General features: G+C 34.7%; 1 protein-coding gene across 2 annotated transcripts in view; it reads right to left on the bottom strand.

The window, feature by feature from the left end:
* The window catches only part of MAD1 (mitotic checkpoint family protein), a 235,189-nt gene that overhangs the window by 200,436 nt on the left and 21,306 nt on the right, over positions 1-13,447 (bottom strand). For both annotated transcript variants that reach the window (XM_089823838.1, XM_089823840.1), the window contains exon 2: positions 8,824-8,923. In XM_089823838.1, coding sequence (XP_089679964.1) covers positions 8,824-8,923 — 100 coding nt within the window. The remainder of the gene's footprint in view (positions 1-8,823; positions 8,924-13,447) is intronic.

Genomic DNA, 13,447 nt, shown 5'->3' with positions numbered 1-13,447 from the left:
TTTCTGCTAAACAAGGAAATGGAATAATTTTTCAAAACGGCGAGAGGGGAAAGAACCCTAGGACGGCATATTGACAAACTTTCGGAGATCATAGGAAATGCTGAAGAAATTAAAAATTTGATGCATAAGATTCCTATGTTGGAAGCTAAACAGAGGGTTATGGACAAGGATATTAGTAGTGTCCAGAGAATTGTGTCAAAACTTGAATCCAGACTGGGCAACATGGACAAACAGCTTAAGTAGATGGTGGAAAATGTTTCTAGCTTCCTGAAGAAGAATGAGGCAGGTAAAGACCAAGATTCTCCCTTGGGGGCTGATTCTCAAGGACCAAGTATGCGTACCCAGGCCCATTCGAAGAAGATTGAGGAAACCAGTAGGAAAGACGAGATCAAAGCTGCTGCTGAAACCATGCATTCTCTGGTGGACTAGGCTGTGAATCTGATCAATATTCCTTAGCTGATCGATTGCTATTCCTTTGCTAGACTTTTGCTGTTTTTTCCAGCACTGTCCCCTGTGACCTCTTTTTGTTGTCTGAGGCCTGTTTCATGCTTGGTCTTGGTTTCTTTTCTCTGTAGTTCTTTTCTCTTGCTTGTTTCCAAAACTCTGTTGTTGTATAGGTTTCGGGTCCTTTAAAACCTGCTTTTACTCAATCAAAACTAAATATTAGAAACAATCTAATATTTACAATAGTTTACAAACAAATAACCATTAACTAAAAATAGAAGCTTATCTATTATGATAATATGTATTTCTTCATCTTGGCAAGTAGAAGATATCAAAAATATCATGTGCTCTCCTTTTATTGTATGTGCCTTGCATGTATAGTCTGTTTTTTTATTGCTTGTGCCCTACATACTTTGGTTGTGTATTTGATCAACTTGGGATCAACCTCTTGCGATAATCAAAGCAGCCAGAATGTTGTGCCAACTAAGCAGTTTGTATTGAGAGAGAATCTCAAGCAGTCTTATACATGTTGTTGATGAGTTCCTCTCTGTGAAGGAGAAATTCGAGGTGAAATCCCTTATTAATGAATTCTTCTCTACAAGAGAAGTTTGAAGTGAAATCTCTAGTTCCACCTTTGACAAGTAGGTATGGTGGATCTACCCTCTTCAAGTAGTCATGGTGGATCCACCCTCTTCAAGTAGGCATGGTGGAGATGCATTCTTCTCTAGAAAAGGTCTAAACTGAAAGCTCTCATTCCACCATCTACAAGTAGGACTGGTGGATCCACTCTCTGCGAGTAGGCATGGTGGAAATGAATTCTACTTTGGGAGAAGTCTGAGCTGAAAGCCCTCATTCCACCATCAACGAGTAGGTATGGTGGAAGTCATGTGAGTGAATCCATGACTTTAATCTTATGCTTTTATGGTTCAACCTCTAGAAGTAGCTATGGTGTAGGGTGTTATGCTAAGAAAAAAATGTTTTATTCAAAAAATCTATGAAGACAATTTGTGATTGACATGTTTTGTTGCAGCTATGTGCCTACCATACTAAAGAACTCTCCCTTACTAAGAGGGAGTGTTGTAGATGGATCACAGAGCGTGATCCGGAACATTGATGAAAAACTCACAAAATCGAATCCAAAGCATCAACAAAATTAATCATGACAGTAGTATAGAGCAAAAAGATTACTGATTCATTGTTTAAACTTTGAATTTTAAGTCTCAAACTTCAAAATACAAACAAACCTCACCTAGACTATTCACATAAAAAAGAGTTGCATATGTCAAACTCTAGGTGAAAGTGTTTGTCCAATGGAAGCCCAACCAATCCCACTTTCACCTTCTTCTCATCTACCTAAAATCATGAGCAACACCTCAACATATAGCTAGAGTCTATTAATTTTGTAGTCTCAAGGCACTATGAACAAACAAGCTTCTCTTCTCATTTAGAAGTAAGCTTGTTCCTTTTGTTTGAGTGCATGAAGCCATAGGTAGAGCAATTTAGCTTTGCAGAAAAAAAGCTAGCAATTTGTCAGTAGGTAAATGACAAGTTGGTTAAACTCTAATGTGTACTTCCTATGAAATATCTACAATCCAATAAGTTAGTTTAGTGCAATAAAGGCTTTATACATTCTAGCGTCTAGTATAACCAAAGTAGGACTCTACAGTTGACAAAAAATGAAGCCATTGCTCCCCAAGTTTAGTTATCTCATCAATACTATACATCTAGCAAAGGCCATCGCAAACTCCTTCACCACCTCACCATCTTTAGAGAGAAGAATTTAATCAACTATAGGACCGTAATAGTTGAAATTGAGAACTTAAGAAAGCATCTGAAAAAGAGATCTGCTCCTCGTAGAATTGTAATCCAAGATCCATGTCATGAATTGCTTGCCTCACTTGATCAAGCATGGTTTCAAAAGTCTAATGAATGTCTCTTAGGCTAGGAGAGTTTGTATCTATATAAATGATTTCACCCACAACAGATGTTATTAATCATTAGATTCGGTTAAATAAATAAAATCGGCCACTAAATCATTGACTTGCTCATGTTTTTGCAAATTCAATAACCCTATTACTACAATTTTTCTCACCTAGAAGATAAGTGGTCTCCATCTTCCCTCTAGCATAACCCTCTTCACCTGATTAGAATAGTAGTCAATAGATTGCAGCTTAGTGCATCTAGCTTTTTCCCTCACTCTCGCTAACCAAACTTGCCATTTCAAACTGTTCTTCTGACAATATATCATCACAGTCTACTCTCAACAAATAAATGGTGTACAAACCAATACTCCAGTGATAATTAGTTTTGCAAACATGATACAAACCATGTTTGCTGTCCCCCATATTTTTATTCTTGTTAGTGCTTAAATTGGTGGCAAATTATAGCGAAGGTTTTGATGGGTTGAAAGGTTCTTTTGCAAATGTTCAAAGAGAGAATAAAGGGCATGCAAACCAATCTTGTGGTATTCCAATAAACTTGTATTTGAATTTTTGAAATAGCAAAATCCTTCAACACTCTGTTAAACTTCCATTATGTTTACCTTTTCACTAGCCATCTCATTTAACATTACTGCTAGTAATGCTCATTTCTAATGTATAAGATGTTTCAGTCTTCACTATTCAAAAGTTGGTAGTGCTGTGCTCTTGTAGTTTTTGCATCAATAATTTTTATTTTTTTAAGTTACAAACTCATGGCCTAATTGTTATGTATAAAAAAAACCAGGCAAGCAGTATCTTTCTTGATGTGCTAAAAATCAGATGATGCAGCTGTCGAGAAATGGTGCATCCTTTTTTAAAGTGGCCATAGGTCTCTGAAAGTGGCAGAAAATGTGAATTGGCAGCAAAATGTGAAGCAAAAGCAAAAAAAAAGTGAAATGAACTTTTTTTCATTTACAGTTGTATAAGGGGTGTGACCAGGTTTATGGACCCCAACGCCCCTTTTAAAATAGTTTTTTTTTTTTAATCATTACGGAGGTTTTGCAACTTCATAAAATTTTGAAGGTTTTCAAGAGTGTTTGGCAGTCCTCAAGATGCCCAAGAGATGTTTCAGATGTCTTTAGCTACCTAGAGACCACCCCAATATCCCTATCCCATTTTCTTTTTCTGAGACGCAATTCTGAAACATTTCAAATATTTGCATTTTTTTATTCTTTTGAGAAGACCAAGGAATGTCTCATGTTCTAACATACCTGAAACATCATTGGGGAGAGGGACAAAATTTTAGTGGCTAGGAACCATCACTGTGCAACGCAAGTTCTCTCACATGTTATCCAATGAATCCAAAGCCATATCAAAACTCAATATCTCAAGTAGCAATTATAAGATATAGGAAACAGTATCTACCTACATTGGCTCCCTCCTCCATATACAAACAGCATCTCTTTGATAGAATGGGAAAAGAAAGATGAATAAGCTTCAGTCACTAGACTAGCATATGGCTTTCAATAGAGATAAGTTTGATTAATAAGATCAGTTCTACAATCAATCCCAATCTACTCAAGAAACAAATTATTATTCCCCTTAACATAACTAGCTATCCTTCAAAGTACAAAAGTTAAAATTGTCCACAAGCAAAGATATATAATTTCAAAAGAAATTAATATAGCTTCCAAATATGTTATATAAAATGATTTCCAGCTGAAAAAAAGAAACAATAAAGCAATGTATTCTCATTAAATACATTATAGGCTCTAATGCAAAGGAAAGCCAAATTGGACCGTCCATTAAAAAAATACATGAATATGGTAACAAAACAACCATACAACCAAATTTCCTAATTCGGGTGCCATTTCAAACCATCCAATTGTACACAGAATCAACATTAATTTATATATCCTATGACTGTATAAAATATAATAGAATAGTTGTGAATGAATATAATATACAATAGGATGTTTGGCTTTTGTGGAAATTTTAGATTTGATATTTGGAAGCTATAGTTGAAGACTTCGACTTAAAAGAAGAGATAAGAATTTCAGAAGGTATTTGCAAACAAATATTTGTTATTATTTGATATTTAGAAACTATAATTAAAGAATTTAACTTTAAAGAAGAGACAAGAATGTCTTTAGTGTAGAGAGGAATAAGGAAATCTGGCAAGATTTGAAATGATAATTGATTAAGATATTCAATATTAAACAAAGGAGAGGAATACTCAAATAAGAAATTCTTATATATTTCCATAATGGAAACAATCAAGAACTAAAGACAGAAAAAGTAACAGTCAAATGCTCATTGTTAATCTCATTTTCCAACTTCCATCGGCATTAGCTAGACAGAAAAGCAGATTTTGAGCACTTAATCAACTTTCCATATCCGCTTGGAATATAATCCTAGGGTGCACATGAGATGTTTAGGAGGCTTTTCATCTTTTAATCAAATTCTTATCACACTTTGCAAATGGGGGGCTTAGGGTGCATTTAGAATTTTAAAAACAAATCTTAATCACACCTCCCAACCTCTTTCTTGGACGTGAATTAGATGTATAGACAAACCTTCAATATTTAACCAACCTTTTTAAATGTCCTCTAAAATATTTCCTCGATGCAAATTAGTAATAGTTGGGCATTTCAATCATTTAAATAAATTTTTCAACCACTTGGGTGCATCTCAACCTTTGCCATGGACTTTTAAACTTTTTGAGGATTCCTCATGCATAGTCATTTGGTGCTCATGGGTGCAAATGAGGAGGACGATGGGCTTTTGAATTTGCAATGTCTTCCTTGAGTGGGTAAGATGACCACTCTACGGCACGTATTAATAGTAGAGGCCAACCTTTTGTCTTGGGTCTAATTCTTGGCCAGCAAGGAACCAATGCTCAAGGGCACGTATCAAACCTTGTGGAGGCATTTTGGAATTTGAACAATTTCCTTGGCATGATAGAATTTGTGCTCTCAAACACAGACGAGACTTGGTGACAAAATTTAAACTTCTCCACACTTTCCTTGCTAAGTGGAGATCAGCGCCTTTGGTTGCATTTCAGGCTTGTGGCAGACACTCCCATACTTTGATTATTTTCCCTGAACAAAAAGTATTTGTTTTCATGGGAAGACAAGTAACCATGTGGTGTATTCTCCACCTTTTGAAGAAGGTACCGAGTATAGTGAAATAGATTTTTACGGTGCAAATTTGTGTTTGAGGCATGTTTTGACATTTAAAACAATTCCTGGTTCCAACATTAAATTCTTGGACACTTAATTCCTTCTCTTTGGGAGCTGTATTTTAATTTCTCCCTACTCTAAAATTTGTGCTCATGAGCACAAGTTACCTTTAATGGAGGATTTCAAGTTTTGCAACAAATTCCATGCCTTAATCATTTCAACGCTCATGGGTGTGGATTAGACTTCGGAATATTTCATGCCTTTTAAAATTCCAGGGTTAGCACCCCTAAGCACTACAAAGGCAAGGTAGTTGATTTTTTTTAACTTCAACAAAGTCCTTGCAGCATGTATGAAATGGCGTCAATGAGTGCATCAGACTTAGTGGCAAATTTTGATGTTCAGATGCATTCCTTGACCTTTTAACAATTTTGCTCATGGGCACATACAAAGGATAGTCAAGGATTCTTCTACACAGTCATTTTTCTGCATCCCTCTAAGCTCCTTTGATCCATACTTGAACAAGAATTCATGTTCCTTAGCTACTTTTCCTTCTTTCCACTTTGGTCGTTGATGATCTTGGATTCTCCAAACTTAGTGAAATTTCATTCTTTTCATCTTTCAAGTGTTTTTCCCATTCTTTTTCATTTATTTTTCATCTTTCAAGTATTTTTTTAGGGAAGCTTTTAGACTTCCTTGTTTTTACCAAATGTCCTAAAGGCGTATTCCATTTCAATTCTAAACTTAGACAATTTCATCAAAGCTCATTTCAAACTCCAGAAAACTTATGGGACTAAGCCAAAAACTACCAAGAACAAAAGGCAAAAGTCCAAGTGTACTAAAACTTAGGGAGTCCCCATTTACAATGGGGTGATGCGTGGAAAGGTCACTATATATAGCCTAGCATTGCAAATTTGTTAATTGAGTTAACATTAAACCTTAATTGTGTGATCTATCCTAATTTGTTATCATGAAACCCTTGATTACACAATTACAATATGTTTTGTTGTTGTGGAAAGATTCCTCCATATAGTGTTTCCACTTATCATAATCCTCTAACAGATTTCACTATTGAAAGATGTCCACTCACACAACCTCATACCTATTGCCACTCAAGACTAAAACTCGCACACAATTTTTTTAGTTTTACTCCCTAAAGTTCCTTAATACATGGCTTGTAAGTTTATAGTGGCCTCCAACTTGGATTACACCATTTACCACCTAATTCTCGCTCTTTAGCTTCGAAGTCATGCAAATTGATTTCTTTTGTCGATTTCTACCTCTTTCTTACATGATTCAAACCATTTGTGTCAATTCAACATGATGTCGATGATCATTTCAAGTCAATTCTGATATCCATATTACATACTTAGATCACCTCAACAAACATTTTGTTCATCTTTGAATTGCCCTACCATCTTTCACTTTTGCACATTATAGGATGTCAAAGAACAATGGCACCCCTTAACAATAACATTTCCTAAGGACCAAGCACAAGAGACTGCAAATGACATCCTTGACTCTCCTACTTACGTCATTGACAAATGGCTCAACAAAACATGGGCAAATGTGGTTCAAATACCAAGTTTTGCAAAGTTGTAATAAGGTGGAAGTGAAAAAAGCAAAAATAACTTTTCAATATATATCAAAGAAACAAAGACAAGTGAAAGCAATAACCTCATCTATTACTTGACTTAGTCTTGAACCTTGAACTATCAAATTAAGACTATGTTGTAAATTAAACATTATACACATGTAACTATAATTTGTACAAAATTGAATACAAAGTGCAAAACAAAGCTACTAAGTGATAATCTAATGACACTTATCAAAGCATGCATGTTTAAAATTAAATCTAAATTGTTTATAACATAGCAGCATTAAGCAGAAGTAGAATTGGTTCAGCAAAACCAAAACTAGAAATTAAATTCAATCGATAGGAATTTAAGTTAAAAAAGCTAATGAAACAAATATTGCCTTTACATATGGTGCAAACTAAAACAATTTATATTTTTTCTTTAACCCATAGTGAGGATCAAAGATGAATACCCCCTAGCTAGATTGAGAGGGAGCACCTCTCATAGGGTCTATGAGAAGTGTCCCAAGCATTTCCTTTTATCACCACCAAGACCAAATTTAAAACGTTGGCACCTCAAATGGCCTTCACAACACATGCCATTTTATTTTATTTTTAAAAAAAAAATTGGACTTCACACATGCTTCTAATTCTACAAAAAATGCACTTTTGATGTTAGTTAGGCCTTGTTTTAACTTCTACATTTTATTAAATTCTAATAGGTCCTCTTTGAGTTAGCCCAACAAGTGGCTCTAGGTTGGCTCAAGCAAATATGGATAGCCACACCCATAGATGGACCATATCCAAGGTCAAGTCAATTCTAGACTGGTTTAGGTTTTGCAATGGTTTCTAGCCAGCCCACTATCATGGCTGGGTATGGTTCACTTACCATCTTTTAATTACATTGTTGATCTTCCTTTATTTAGTCCCCCATACCAACTGTTTATTTCTCTCTTGAGCAAATCCTCTACTCTTTTGATCTAATGAAGACCCACATAGGACAAGAGGGTGTGTGGTGTTAACAATAGGTGTGTAGATGCCCCTTACTCTTTTCAGGGCACTCCTTGATCAAAGGAACAAGTTGAGGTATTCAATTCTAATTTTAAATCACTAATAGCCAACTTTACTATACATTAAATGGCATGCACATCACATTTTTTGGTTTCTGTCTAGACCAGTACGTATCAGAAACAGAAATAAAGGACCCTATTTTTAATGTTAATAAAATGCTAAATAGACCCTCTATAATCCTCTTCTCAAGTTTTGTAATAAATTCCTTTCCATGTGTAAATTCCATGAAAAGATGTATTCATACCATCCCATCAACAATCTAAAATTTCCATTACTATGTTTCTTCGGAAAATTTATACACAAACCTGTTAAGTGCCTAGCAATGTTTTACTAACTACGCATTTGACTGAACTGACCAGTGAAAAGAAAAACAAAGAGACTAATGCCCAGAGGTACTATGGCAAGCAATGCAAATAAGTGACAACATAAACAAAGGTTCCAACCACTTCAGGCCAGCAATTTTTCTTGCTATTCTTAATAAGGACACATCACCAAAATTTCAATTGTAATGTCATCATTAATTTGAACTATTACGCCTTCCTAAATATGTTCATTCTAGATAATGAATATCATAAAATATCCCAGATACCAACAGAAGGTGATGAAAGATCATGGGAATCAATAAGAATCAAACCTTTGTTATTATTGTCTTCTTCCAATGACTTGACCCTAGACTGGAGATCCACGACTTCCTTTTCTTTCACACCCAAGTCTTCAAGCACTTCTGATTTCACCTGCAAAAACATTGAAAAACTAAAGGTTTTATCAAAATAAATTTGTTTTCATGGATGCGAAAGAAAGCTACCATGGGGATTCCTTTATAACTGCTTAGGTATTCTAAAATGTCATTAATTAAAGATGGCATTTCTATGCTATTTTTAATTCACTACATGTTCATTCATTTGCAACAGCCAATATATTCGAGAAAGCAATTCATGAAACATGACATTCCTGAGCTATCTTTACCTTCTTTGAGAATATAAAAGTCAGGCAATGGTATTTGAATTCTGACTTGAGATAATAAGATACATTAACCATCTGATTTGGAGATTTGCTTTAGTAATCACAAATAGAGTCTTGAAAGATCCAAGGGAAGAAACAAAGGCCATCTTGTAACATTGACGAGACAAATGATCCATCCTCTCCCACATTATAAATTGTTTGTTCTTTTGAACATATGGGTTCAACAAAGACTAGTATGGCACTACCTGTCTTTTCCCTAAATATATCCTCATAAAATGGTAGCATCCAATAACAGAAATATGTGGACAATAACAACAATATGCATAAATACAAAAAAGTTCTAACAACATGAGATAGTTGTGAACAACAATGCGTATCACAACACCGTATAATATTCCTTAGGGAAAATGCCACTTCAAACAATATCTACAAGCTGAGATCTAACCCAAATAGGTCCCTCATTTAAGGCAACGATGGTGTACGATGGTGTTGTCTTCGAAAGCAAAGGTACTTAACTGCCCTTGCAAAAGAAGCAAGTTAAAGCAGCAGTTAGCTCTATATGCTCGTAATATAGTTTTTTCACCTAATGCTGAAAAGAATCGGGAATGGGTGCAGGCACGTGGGTACAATACACCAGAATGGCGGATTTTGAGAGGGACAAGGTACATTCTACATGCGTGTATGTACAAGAAACGTGTGTATAGGTGTCATGTCCCCATTGTTTTAATAAGATTTGATAATAAACCAATAAATTACAGTTGATTATTAAATCAATTGTAATCATAATCATGATAAGAAAAATATGATAATTGAGGTGTAAATAAATGAGCAATAAATATGACTAAATATTAAATTACATAATGTATTAAATGATATAACATAATAAAGATCTACTGTATTAAATAATAACAAATTAAATCAACATAGCCATTATATATTTATAAAACACAAAAATAAATATTAATAATGTTACATTTATAATGGGTTACAACCTACCAGCGAAGACGATGGGTTGTGACGAGTATAAATAGAAAAATATAAAGAAGTTACACGGAGGGGAAGAAAAAAAAAACGAATCGAATCACCCCCATGTGGCACAAATAACGCAGGGAGTAAAACTAAATAAATCAGAATTACCATTAAAACAGACCACATGATCCGTCCTGGTATTAAGATAGTCAAACCACCATCGGCATACTGAAGTGTATCGTGCATTGAGTACCTTTAAGAGGGACCCGTCATATTAGGTGGTAAATAAGGTGACTACATGGCCAATTTGAGGAGTTGTCAAATCACATGTAATATAATAATTTAGATTATTATTCAAACATTACATATAGGATGATTACCTAATTAAAAGCTATATATATTAAAGTAATGAACACTTATTTATGATTCTAGATTCCAATAGAAATATATAATGGAATAAAAGCTAAAATACATACATATGATCTTTCAGTGTATGATCCAAGTATATCTTGGAGGAGGGCATTTATTGGGAATATCATGGCATGATCCAAGCATACTCGATGGAGGGCATTTTGTACGAATGTCATAATACGGTCCAAGCATACTTGGTGGAGGGCATTTTGTGTGAATGCCATAGTACGATCCAAGTATTTTGGGAAGAGGGCATTTTATATGAATGTTCTAACACAATCTAAGCTATGCTTGGTGGAAAACATTCGTTACGAATGTTAATTATTTCAAACTCAGAAATTAGGGAAAGATTTGATAACCTCTTAAAGAACACATATATTGATAATAATAAAGACATTTACACATGCAATAGAGGGTAGAATATTTAACAGTTATTACTTGTCCTAGTCTAACCCTAATAGTGGGGACACTACAGTGATGTCAGAGCATAATCCTGCCATACTGCAGAATTTGTTAGCTCACACGTCAGCACATTTAGAGAACGATGGCAAAGCAACTAGCCCAAGAGTTGAGAAGCTTCATGGAACAAACTAACGAGAGGTTTGAAGGAACCAACGAAAGATTTGAGAACTCCAATAAAATATTACTCAAGATTATACAAAAATTAAGCAACAACAATCTTGGTGAAATACCTAACCCAAATCTACAAAGGGATTTGCATTCTAATCACGAGGAAAATGAACCCTCATCACAAAGTTTGGTTCCTTGAGATACCTTTCCCTCTTTCATTCTAAGAGAAGAACCCGTTAAAGAAGAAGAAACAAGCACAAATAGTGTGAAAGAAATTGTACAAATGTATGCAAATTTGGATCCAAACATTCAACGATTTATTCCCTTTAAAGAATACTATGAAACCAAAATCATGGCAAACAAAACGAAAACTCATGTTGACAAAGACCTTAACAAAAAGGTAAATAGAATATCCCTACAATGTTTTGATGGGTCAGGAGAAGAAACTGATCAATTATGGGTCCAAAAATTAGACATTTATCACTTAGCCCCATGACCAAAGAAGGTGACATTAAATTTGTACTTCACTTATGAGGGTCAGCCCACAAATGGTGGCATCACGGATTTACTTCCCTAAGCTACAAAAAATCACCATCTACAATGAGTCTACTCAAAGGTTAATGAGTAGGTTCGACCAAAGAGATCCTGAGTGGTACTTCCAAGAGCTAACTTACCTTAAAGAGTCGGGAGCAGTAGAAGAATTTTATCAACAATTTCAAGACCTTTCTGTAATGGTTCTGAATCTATCCCAAGGCCAACTCACTCATCTGTTTATAGGAGTTAAGCATATCATCAAAACCCATGTAAAACCCCTTGATCCCCAAAGTTTCGAGGAAGCCATTAGGAAACGGATAGATGAGAGACCTAGGAATTCCCAAACATCTTTCGAACATAAAGAACCAAGAAAAGACATGTCGATGTGCCATGGACCATGGAACATCGGTCATAGCTGTCCAAAGAAGGACAATACTACTAACGAAAGGATTATGCTTTAAATGTAAAGAACCTTGGCAGGGTGATCATTGATGCAAGAAAGGACAAATACATCAAATTGAAGCAACTTCTTAGGAGGAGACTACTAATAAAAGAGCAAGAAATGTGACTTTAGGTCATATAGGATGAAACGAACCTTGATAACTCTATGTTTACTAGAATTATTAATATCAATAACAAGTATTATTGCTTGAGGACAAGCACTTTTGGGAAGGGCGGATTGTCCTGTCCCTAACGTTTTAATAAGATTTGATTATAATCATAATCCTGATAAGAAAATATGATAATTAAGGTGTAAATAGATGAGCAGTAAATATGGCTAATAAATTAAATTACATAATGTATTAGATGATATAACATAAATAAAGATCTATTGTATTCAATAATAACAAACTAAATTGACATGGTCATTACCTATTTATAAAACACAAAAACAAATATTAATAACGTTACATTTATAATGGGTCGCAACCTAACCAACAAAGCCAACGGGTCATGGCAAGTATAGATAGAAAAAAAAAAGTTACACGAAGGGGAAGAAAAAAAAAATAAACAAGAGGCATAAAAGTCCAAACACCCATGTGACAAACAAAACAAGAAATTTGGCAAAAGGAGGAGGCGAGAGTGACTAGCAAATCAGTATAGTCAGCAAGCAGTATGTTAGAGTCCCAACAATAATCGGTCTAGCATCTGCGAACTATTCGGAATATTAGCTTCATGGAAATTGAAGCAAATATAATATATGCGATTTTGTATGATTGATGATAAAATTGTATATTAAAGGTTAATTATACACACACACACACACCTATATATATATATCAGTCATCATAATCGATATTATAAAGTTGCCAAATCACTCATCACTTGTATCAGTTTACATCAGTAATACCTTGTATCAGACTTGTTATGGTTTACATTAGTAATACCTTGTATCGGGTTTGTTATGCATCCCAATAACTATGTTAAGTGTATTGGGCTTTTGTATTGAGACTAAACGCATATTTATCATGTTGCAAACCGACGGTGTTATGAACCGGTGCATTTGTTAAGTCATGTTATTTATGCAGATATTTCTCAGCAGATTGAAATGCATGTTATATATGCATTGTGACATGAGTAAGTAGGGTCATGACCCTACATAATCATGTCACAATGCATATATAACATGCATTTCAATCTGCTGAGAAATATCAGTAAAAGTGGCAATATTATCTCATACACTGTTTTACATCTCTTGCTCTTTCATCCTGATGATGGATCACATAGTGTGATTCGAAACGTTGATGACAAAAATCGTTACACAATCTAATCCAGAAACTAAGTAATAACTAGTATGGATTGTGGAAATC

Source organism: Cupressus sempervirens, chromosome 1, assembly GCF_028749045.1.
Source record: "Cupressus sempervirens isolate cs-2001-9-10 chromosome 1, ASM2874904v1, whole genome shotgun sequence".
Taxonomy (NCBI): Eukaryota; Viridiplantae; Streptophyta; class Pinopsida; order Cupressales; family Cupressaceae; genus Cupressus; species Cupressus sempervirens.
This window is presented reverse-complemented; position numbering and strand designations above follow the sequence as displayed.